Consider the following 11,350-nt stretch of genomic DNA (forward strand, 5'->3'; position numbering starts at 1 on the left):
CTCAAATTTATCCGCCATGTGCGCGTGTTTGCTAGAATTACGAAGAAATTGTGCAGGATTGGCGTGGTCGTGTTTCTAGGATCATAAAACGTGTGAACTTGCTCATGCACATGCGCAGTTGCCTGGAGCACATCCGAACACGGCACTGGTGTGTAAGTACCTTATTTTGGAATACTGTCTTTTACCAGTTTGTAAGTGTTATGTAGAATGTTTGTATGCACAGAAGCATAGCAATAACATATGTAACATATGTATGATTTGCACATGTATGGCAGTAGTAGAAATATGATTCTAGCACTTGCAATTTTTTATTATAGTGGCGTGCAGCCGATGGCGCATATTACACGACACGCGCGTAAGTAAATACATAAAAACGCGCCATGCCTGCGTGAAACCGCGCCATGATGTGCGTGTTCGCTTGGTAAATGCATTTTTGCGGATTAAAACGCGCGTGCAGTTAGTTTGCTTTTATTCTAGAGATAACAGTTTTTTTGTCATTTTTGTAAACCGTTAAACTCTTTGGCCTTTTTATTTATACTTAAAAGAGAACCACTGTCCCCATGGGCAAAAGTGAGCATAATCTTCAGGATGAAAATGCCTATTCTGGACATGAGACACCTGTGGTTTACAATAAGCAAAGCTTATGTTTAAAGTGAATTTCTATTCCAGTATCACTTCTTCATTACAAAATACATAAATTATACAACAAATCCATCAAAATTTAAATCCATGTGATTCACTTGTCTCATTATCTATTCCATTCAGCCAAGATAACCGCAAAGGATGCATTTATTCTAGATAATGTGATTTTGGAGAGTCTAATTTCTCCAGAACACCTGCTTTTCAATGGAACTAATAGAGGAGCTATTTTAATGAACACATAATGGGTATTACTCATTCAGTCATGAGTGACTTTAATCTTATTTTGATTAAGAGCATCAAGATATAAAACCATTATAAAAAATAATTTATCAGGTCAGACAAAAATCTTTAGACAAAGTCTCTGCTTTTCTCTTTACAAACACGAACAACAAGAAGAAGAAAGTGAATTTAGTGAAGTGGATATTTATCAACTCTCATAAAGACATGTTACAGCTCCAATGTATCAGCAGCAAAGATAATAAATGTTATGACAACCACTTTATATTAAAATGTGAAGTGACTGGGAGCTAAGTGTTTTGTTTAATTGCCAATTGGGAAAACTGATGTATGATTGTTTATTTACAATTTAATATAAATTCATGAGAACATTAACATTGAGAGACCATCCTATAGAAAGTGACCTCATTACTGTGGGAATATCTTAATTTGATCTCTAATGAAATATGTCAAGGGCATTACGTGGCTCTGCATTTCCTCACAAAACTGTCGACCTAAGTTTGACGTTGAAACTAAGGGGTCTATTCACTAAGCTGCCTTGGGCAGCCGAGTGACTAACCGACCCGAAGCGAAGTGAGCCGAACTGTGTTCGGCTATTCACTTCAGGCTGGTACGGCTGATTCCAGCTGTATATCGGCTGAAATCAGCCGTACAATCAGGTAGCTTCGGCTGGCTACGGGTAGGCCGAACAAGCTCAGCATGTTCGGCCGACCCGAAGTGCAGAAGCAGTTCGACTCAGCCGATCCAACATCTGGATCAGCTAAGCCGAACTTCCAGCAGGCTACTCGCTGCTGTTCGGCCTATTCTCATAGATGCCGAACAGCAGTGAGTGAATAGCCAAATGCCACCGAGCAGCATTCGGCTTGGCTGTTCTGCTCGGTACCTCTGTGGTACCGAGCAGAATAGAAAAACAGTTTAAAAAGTAGTAAAAAAGAAAATAGAAAATGATTGGGCAGAGCTAGCATTGACAGCTAGCTCCACCCAACTGTTTTCTATTGGCCGCGCGGTTCTGCTGCCGTCAGAATAATTAAAAAACACCATAGGATAGCATAGCTATATTCCTATCGGCTATTTCACTTTTTTTTTTTTTTATTCTGATGGCAGCCAACGGCTCTGTTTTCTGGGACTCCCAGAGCATCCGGGAGAGTAATGACAGATGGCCTTCCTGGTTACCAGGTAACCAGGAAGGCCATCTGTCATTACACATTGAGAACACGAAGAGGCCACTCCCTGTGTGTAATGACAGTGTCCCTGGTTACCTCATAACCAGGGACGCTGATCTCTCTGAAAGTGGCCGGAGCCAGCCGTGAGATGACGGCTGGCTCCGCCCAGCTGTCAGAAGCAGGCTGTCGGCAAGCCAATGGCCAGCCATTTGGCCGGCCATTCAGCCAGCTTCGGCTTTCACCGCGGCTCAGTCGAGCCGAGGCATATGCCTTCGGCTCAACTGAGCACCTTGGCCAACTTCGGGAGCTGTAAGGGCTATAGTGAATAGCCCGTACAGCAGCCTTTCGGTTCTACTGAACCGAAGGGGTCCTGGGGCCGATGCTAGCAGAAGGATCAGCCGAAGCTACGGCTAGATCCTTCGGCAACTTAGTGAATAGACCCCTAAATTTATGAGGGGAAAGTACAATGACAGAAAACTTTTACAGCTTTCTCCTTAACCCTTTCACTGCCAAGGACGTGCGGCATATGGAGGAACAAAAGTGTTCCCGGCTGGCAAGCTCCATATGCCGTACGGACCTGGCATTTACAGTTCTACTTATAGTAGAACTGTTCCCCCGGACTGTCCCCTTCAAATTAATAGCTGTCATCAGCGGCTCATCCGCGGCAGCGGCCCGGGCGGGCGGAGGGGGGGAGCTCCGGTGTTTGTAAATAACTGGGGACACATAGTACTAGGTGTCCCCAGATATGAAAGAACAGGCTGTGATATAAATAAATAGAAAATGTAAAAACAATTAAAATAAAAAAATGTGTACAAAAAAAAACTAATAAAAAGAAAACACAACCCCTCCCTCCCCACATAACATACACATATTGAGGTGTATGCCATGCACATGCGCTGCAGTGCGTTGTTAGAACACATTGCAGTGCATGATTTTTTTAATGTATTTTTTTTCTTTAACCGCTTGAAGACCAGGTGTTTAGACCCCCTTCCTGGCCAGGTCATTTTTCAGTGTTCAGCACTGCGGTACTTTGACTGACATTTATTCCGTCATGCAACGCTGTACTGAAATGAATTTTATACCATTTTTTGGGGACAGATAGAGCTTTCTTTTGGTGGTATTTAATCACCACTGGGGGTTTTATTTTTTACTATATTCAGGAGAAATTACTGAAAATGTTGAAAAAAAAAAGTTTTTTTTTTACATTGTTATAAAACAATTAATATTACCCACTTTTTGGGTAAAATATAAAAGATCGGGCCACGTCGGGTAAATAGAAACCAAACATGTCAAGCTTAAAAAATTGCGTGCACTCGCGAAATCGCAAGAAAATTGCATACCCAAAATTGGCCATAGGTGATGCTTTAAAAGCTTTTACAGCTCATCAGTTTAGTGTTATCAGTGACTGATGGCCCTAGAATTATTGCTCTCATTCCGACGTTCGCATCGATATGCAACATGTGCGGGGTAATTGGCGCAATCGTCGTTTTCGCAGGTATGCGCACCTGGCGCATGTTTATATGCGTGTATGTACGGATGGGGACTTTTTTTTAAAATAGTTTTTTTTTGTTCTTTTTTATGTGTAACTTAAAAAAAATTTGGGGGGAAACTTTAATTTTTTTCCCTATTTTTTTTTCCACTTAACTTTATTGCTATCACGGAGGGGGCTGAGAAACCCCTCTATGTGATAGCAAAAGAGGAGACAGGTCCTCTTTATGGAGACATCAGGGGTCCTGTGACAGAGGCAGTATGCTGACATACAGCAGGAGGGGGGGAGCCGCGGAGGGGGGGCACACGTCACGGGACCTCATACAAGCGATCCGCTGGGTCTATAGCCGGCGGATCGCTTGTATATTAAAGGGCATCACTGCCTGTTTTCAAATGACGGGCATTTCCCGCTCAAGGGCGGATGTAACAGGACGTGTATACACGCCCAGCTACATCCAAGAGGCTCCCGGCCGTGTATACACAACGACCGGCCGGGAGGTAGTTAAACATTTTTTTATTAACTGTGGCAGGGCATGGCAAAGCTTGTGACGCATTGCCATGCATTGTGATCTTTGTGTTGCAATTAAATATACACCTGTATCATTTTATCACAACACAAATACCAAAACAAATTTTTAGTACAGTAATTTTTTTTCCTTTTCGCAAAAAGGCGCAATTTCAAATTTGCAAATATTTGTTATTTATTAACTCAATACAGTTTTATCTTTTGGATTTAGTCAGAATTTTTTTTTGTGCACTTTTTATTCTACCGTGCCTGCACTTTCAGAAAATATATGGTTTGGGGGGTCTTTTACAAACGCTAGCAACCCAGCAGTTGAAAATCAAATCAATAGGAAAAAATTGCAAAAATGGCTTGGCCAGCTGATTTGAAAAATGTTCCGGAGGGCTTGGCAGCGAAAGTTAGAAATAATCTAGATAATATACAGTATGTTGAAATATTTATGTTCTAATAATATAAACTGTATTTACTCCTAAAAGTCTACGTAATTCATACAATAAAAATGTATTTAAAGTAAGGCTTAAGGTAAACAGCTAAATACACAGAAATGCATACAGGTTTACTGTTTTACATACTAAAGTATATGTATTTTTTTCAGACATTCTTGTGTTTCTGCACATTTTGCACTCCTACACCAGTAAAACACACAGTTCCTAATAAAGCAAATTGTCTTCCTAATTCAGCAATGCAACTTCCTTTATTACCTCTCTTCCTCCAGCCTTCTCATTGGAACTTATTACAGTAAAGCTGACTCAGGAAGATGCAATGCTAAATCAAAAAGTAGCATAGTGACTATACTGACTGGCAGTGGTATGTATCACAGGAATAGCTAGCCAATAACTAGTAAACATGTGCATTTCAACCATGTATTTAGCCTTTTGTCTGGAGTTCCACTTTAAATTACCAGGACAATGTTTATGGTTTGTTCTCAAAAGGAACCTGTGAGGGTAGAAAAATGGCAGCCACAATTGCTGAGGCAATAGAAAGGTTGGAGGCTACCTGAAATATTATAAAGTACATATAATTAGATTCCTTAAGAAGCCAACTGTGGTTGATTTGCATTGCAGAAACCCAAAAAGTTTTGTTTTTATATATACTAATATAAGATATGTATAATTGAGTTAATGGTGATGTTAATAATAAGGTGGCTGAATAAAATGTAAAGCCTTGCTTTGGTTTTTTTAGCCTAAGCAACTAAAGATGACATGACAAGAAGGGAATTGTTGAGACATCACATGACCTATTCTATTCTTTGGAACTTTACATAGCATAGTTTAAAAAAAAACCAGAATGGGCACTGGATAAGCAGACATTGTGTATTTAATTAATAAAATGAAAGATTAGCCAGATCAAAATGGTGAATATTGGACAACAGTGCAGGGCCATATTTACCATATTGGAAATACAGTGAATATTGCTGAAACCAGAATTTATCATTACACAATGGCAAATCCAGAAGTTATATGAAAAGGACTGCAAATACACCATGGAGAATGCGCTTTATAACCATGCTGAAAGACCCCTTTGGCGAATGAGCTGTGAATTATTGTCAAACTTCTCAACTGGCACGGGGACAGAGACCCTGCCTACTCTTTATTAAAATATTGCAACTTACTAAAATAATAGCATTGTATAAAACATTAGACATGTTCATAAGGATTCGGACAAACCTGCAAACCAAAAGAATTCAGTTGAAATTCAGTTGATTTAGCAGTTCGTCTGAATCCGAAATAATGAATTTATTATATGCCTGGATATACAAAAACTATATTTGGGCATATACACTGAGTGGCCAGTTTATTATGACCACCTGACGTTTGTAGGCAAATTAGCTATAATTAGCTATAATTTCGCGCTGAAGTTGCTAGAGGGCCAGACCATTATAAATAGGGAAGCAGGTTGTTTACCACGACAGTAGAAGTTATTTTTTTCTGAAGTTATGAGTAAACAACGCGATTTAACAGCCTTTGAACATGGGATGATTGTTGGCGCTCGGAGCCATGGAGCGAGTATCAGCAAAACAGCAGAATTTGTTAAATGTTCAAGAGGGGCTCATTGTTAAAGTGTTCAAAGACTGGACTGTCAACCGAAAATCTGGGTCTGAATGTGCGAATTGTGGACGTCAGCGACTAGTCAATGTTAGGGCAGAACGGAGAGTGGCAAGACTGGTACAAGACAACAGAAGGGCAACAGTGCAGTGTCAGATTCCTCGCATCACCTTTCAACATCTCGTGGAGTCACGAGGCGGCCCAACGAAGTCATCTTGTGGAGTTATCTCGTGGCCCAATGAAGTACTGATGGAGTGGTCATAATAATCTGGCCACTCAGTGAATATATATATATATTTGTTTGCAATATGGCCACCATTTTTTAGGCAGTGCGCATGATGCTACATGATGCTGCACATGCGCAGTGTTGGGTGACATCATACGCATGTTTGGGCTGGTCTCACCCAAAGATGCGTATGACGTCACCTGACGCTGCGCACGGTGCGGCTTCATGTGTGATGTCATGCACTCGATCTCCAAGATTGTTCCAATAAGGCTGTTCTGCAGTTTCAATGTGTGGTTTTGGATTCAGAAGTTCCTTGCCTCCAAATCTGAATTAGCAGAAAAATTTGGTTCGTTCAACGAAATGAATGAAAATGTTTTTAGTTTCCGTTTGTTTTGTCCAAAACAAATGTAATTCCGTGCACATGCCTATAAAACACTAAAGCTGTCGATAGATTGCTATTAACCTCTGAGACAAATTAGCCATGAGTGTCTAGTGAGTTCTCAAGCTGGCTATAAAGAATAACCCACATATTTAGGGGTTTTATCATAACAAGCAATAGGGAGCTTTAACACAAGGGGGTTGATTTACTAACCTTTTAAACACACCACGAACGTGTATACACCTCTGTAGTGTGTTCCCTCCCAGCATGATCTATGGGAGGAATCGAAACACCTTTGTAGTGTGTAAACACCCAGCAGTTGTGTTGTTCAAAGCCCTGAAATGAATTGCAAGGTAATGTGGTGTAAATTAGCTCTATGTATGTTGCTTGCGTTGATGAATGCAGGAATGTAAATGCATGAGCTAACCATTTTTGTCTAAACTGTGAAGCAGCATTATATATGCATCATGTGCATGATTTTTCCATATATGGCATTAGTGGAAATATGCTTTTAGAGACTTTTTGGTTGATAAATAAGTTTTGCTGTGTGAAAATCACACACACCTGGTGTGTGTGTGTGTGTTTAGGTTAGTAAATCAACCCCAAGATCTCACTGACCTGGCTGTAGGCACTGTTTATCAATTTATCCTCAAAATTCACAGCAGAAACATGGAAGTCCTTATCGCTCATCAGCTCGGCTAACCTTGCCAAGCAACCCATATCCCTCCCCCATGAGAGTAGGCTGAAATGTTGCTGGTGCACTACTGCAAGGGGAAACAGAGGTCAGTGAGGGCTTGATTCAATACTCATATACTGTAGTGCTTACTAGGATTATAGCATTGCTTACATCTCTGTAGTCTGGCAACATGTTCACTTTAAAGTCAGTTTTCTGAGTGTAATATTCAGTACAGCATTTTAGAACACCACAGTCTGCACACTATGATGTGTCATTATCTAAAAATTTTAAACAAGCCTTATTCAATTGTTTTTTTTTTCTAATAATGCATTTGTACTACTTATCAGTACCTTTTCTGTTTTAATTCTTTGTGATATTGGAGTAAATCGTTGATCGAGTTCAGACAACTTGATTTCTGCTATCTTCTTGCATTTATCACCACGGTTTGTCATTAGCTCTGCAGCTTGGTCATGTATTAAATCCACCTTCGGCTGAATATCATTCAGCTCAGACTTCAGTAGCTGCAGTCCAATGCAGAGAAAGTGAGAGATCAGTGATGAATATGATGAGAATGGCTTCAGATGAAGTGTAAATAATCAAAGCACATTTTCTTTAAAGCTGCTGAGATAAGGTACATTTGCAAACATGTTCTTACACTAGTGAGCTGCCTGTTTCATTATGCTGTAACACAGTGCGTATTTACTTGTCATTTAGCATTGTCACACATCACAAAGTCAGAACAGACAAACCTTGCCTACGGTAATCGTCTTTATGTCATTGGGATTAATTTACTAAAGTTGGAGAATGTTCATTTAGCTCAATGGACTTCAATGATCCAATCATGTGCAAAATAAATTTCTCTATTTTTTTAATTTAACTTCACATGATTGGGTTATTGAAGTCATTAGTAAATATAGTTCACTGGTCTAAATTAACATACTTCTCCTTTGGCATTTTCACTCCTACACCATTTAGGGTACCTTCACACCAATGCACTAAATGCACATTGTTTAAATTAGTGCATTACATGCTATTAATTTCTGATGGTACCCCTATGCACCTCCCTATGCATCTCCACAACACACTTGCTTTGCAAAGCACTGAAACACAAGATAATACAACATTGTACATTGTGGTTAACGGCATTGGAAAAAAGTTCAGATATGTGTTTTCATTCATTCTAGTGTGTGCACATTAAGATAACATAATGTTGACTCAAAGCACCAGAACGGACAGGTGTGAAGCCAGCCTAAATCTGACTGACATCACATAACATCACCACATATACATTTTATACCTGTATATCCCATATAGCAAGGATAACTTGCCACAAACTTGTGGCAGGGTTAAATTGTAATTCTTGTTAACTTGCTGTACACATTCCTCGCAAGTTGCAGACTTGCAGAACACTTGCAGCACAAGTTCTAGTTGACACTTTTTGAATTTGTAGCAAATTTGCTTGGCAAGTCTACAGCAAGAGTCCTGCAGGTCTTAGCAAGAGCTCCGCAAGCTCGCTGGTCTGGAGACTTGCAATGCAAACTTGCTGTAATTGTGCAACACAATTGTGAAGCTTGGCAAGTCTGTAATAGTTTAGCAAGTCATTTTCAAACTTGCAGCTCATCTGCTTGCTATCTGGGATGTTGCATTCTGAAATAAAAATCAATTAATTAGAATTTGTTTAACACAACATGACACTTTGAATGTTTAATATATATTTATTTTTTGAAACATAAAATCTATTTGCCTCCTGGGTTCATTATCGGTAGCAACATTTTTGGCAGTAATTATATATGTGAGTTTTTTAGGGTAACTCTCTACCAGTTAATTTTGTATTCTGCAATTCATTTTTGCCAAAATTGCTCCAGGTCTGTCAAGCTGGATGGTGACCATTGGGGGACAGCAATTTACAAAATGTGCTACAGATTTGCATTTGGATTGAAGTCTGGGCATTGACTAAACCAATCTGGGACATTAAGGTAATAATTTTAAACCTTTGCTGTGTAGCTTTGGTTACCTGTTTAGAGTCGTTGTCCTGCTGAAATATGACCCTGCACCATCACAGTGGGGATGAGTAAAAATCCTGATTTTGGTCTCAGTCCTATTCAATATGCCTGCTGTGTCTCCAATATGCATTTAGCAAACTCCAAAGGATTTTAATATGCTTTTTTTCCCAGAAATGTACTTATTTTTTCACTTTTGGGTTGGAATAGTGTCTCCCATCTGACCTATTAATCTCAGCAGATTTACATTAACATTTTGGTGCTTTTCTGACTAATGCACTCCTTACCTAGTTTCTGGGTCTTGGTCGACCACCATCTCGAGCACAGTTACAACTGTGCCATTTTTTACATTTTATTATACAATATATTTAGAATTGGTGCAGGGATATTTTATTTTATACATCTTTGACCCTCAAGATGCTGTTTGTCTGTATAATATATTTACAAGTGGTGTGGATTTTTTTTATTTCATAGATCTTTAACCTTAAAGATGCTGTTTAACTACTTGCTGACTGAGGGCCTGTTCACACGACGTCCGTTTTCTGTGCTGACCTGATCCGTACGCTCCTGCACTAAAAATGCATCCCAATTTATCCCTATGTGTTTTATGGGCTACAGTTCTCACGTGCGCAGTCCGTTCAGCTTACGACAGAAAAAATACTGCATGTCACATTTTGTACGGTCATGAAATGGTCCGGAAACGCAAAACGCAGCAAAAACACGTAAAAAATGCAGTGCACTGCAGCTAACATACTGACAGCCCCACTCCAGGGAAGAAAAAAAATTGTATTTTTTTTTATTTTTTACTGGAACGCATCAAAAATGTGGCAAAAACTTGGCCAAAACGCACTGCAGATCCGCACCTGATCAAGGCCTGATATCATGTGAACAGGTCCTGAGGTATTCCTGTCCAGGCCATGTTTCAGTATTCAGCGATGCAGTACTTTGACTGAAATTTATTCCGTCATGCAACGATGTACTGAAATTAATTTTATACCATTTATTATGGACAGATTAAGCTTTCTTTTGGTGGTATTTATTTTATTTTTTACTACATCATGAAAAAAGAACCAAAAATGTTTTTTATAAAACATGTATCAGCACCAAAATGTTTGGTAAAATATCAAATACAGGGTCATGTCAGATAAATAGACACCCAAATATGTCAAGCTTTAACCAGTTGACATCCGCGGTGCTAAACCCCCTTCCCATCCAGGCCATTTTTCAGTATTCAGCGCTGCGGTACTTTGACTGACATTTATTCCGTCATGCAGCGCTGTACTGAAATGAATTTTATACCCTTTTTTGGGGACAGATAGAGCTTTCTTTTGGTGGTATTTATTCACCACTGGGGTTTTTATTTTTTTACTACATTAAGGAAAAATCACCGATATAAAAAAACAGTTTCCCCTATATTAAATGATAAAACATTTATTATTACCCAATTTTTTGGTAAAATATAAAAGACGGGGTCACGTCGGGTAAAAAGACACCAAACATGTCAAGCCTTAAAATTGCGTGCGCGCGAAACCTCAAAAAACGATATAATACCCAAAATTGGCCATAGTCGACACTTTAAAAGCTGTTACCGCTCATCAGTTTAGTGTTATCAGTGATTGATGGCCCTAAAATGATTGCTCTCACTGCGACGTTCGCGGCAATATGTAACATGTGTAGCACAATTGTAATTTTTGCGCGCTGGGGCACCGGACGCGTATTTACGTTTATAGGCGCTTAAACGTAGAGTTAAACATTTTGGGGTTTTTTTCCCCCTTTTTTTATATGTGACTTTTATTTAACAATAACAATCCCCCTATATAATATCAAAGGCACACTGACAGGTCCTCTTTATGGAGACATTAGGGGTCTCTAGGACCCCTAAAGTCACCTGTGGACCCCAAAAGAAGCTGATGAAGCAGAGATCTGCTTCATCAGCTTCTTCTCTCTGGCTATAGCAGCCAGATGACTGAC

General features: G+C 39.5%; 1 protein-coding gene across 1 annotated transcript in view; it reads right to left on the bottom strand.

The window, feature by feature from the left end:
- Nucleotides 1–11,350, bottom strand: part of LOC108790078 (dystrophin-like) — a 703,081-nt gene that overhangs the window by 313,538 nt on the left and 378,193 nt on the right. The window contains exon 32 of the mRNA XM_018560268.1: nucleotides 7,730–7,900. Coding sequence (XP_018415770.1) covers nucleotides 7,730–7,900 — 171 coding nt within the window. The remainder of the gene's footprint in view (nucleotides 1–7,729; nucleotides 7,901–11,350) is intronic.

The sequence above is a fragment of the Nanorana parkeri genome, unplaced genomic scaffold, assembly GCF_000935625.1.
Source record: "Nanorana parkeri isolate BGI_ZX_2015 unplaced genomic scaffold, ASM93562v1 scaffold444, whole genome shotgun sequence".
Classification (NCBI taxonomy): Eukaryota; Metazoa; Chordata; class Amphibia; order Anura; family Dicroglossidae; genus Nanorana; species Nanorana parkeri.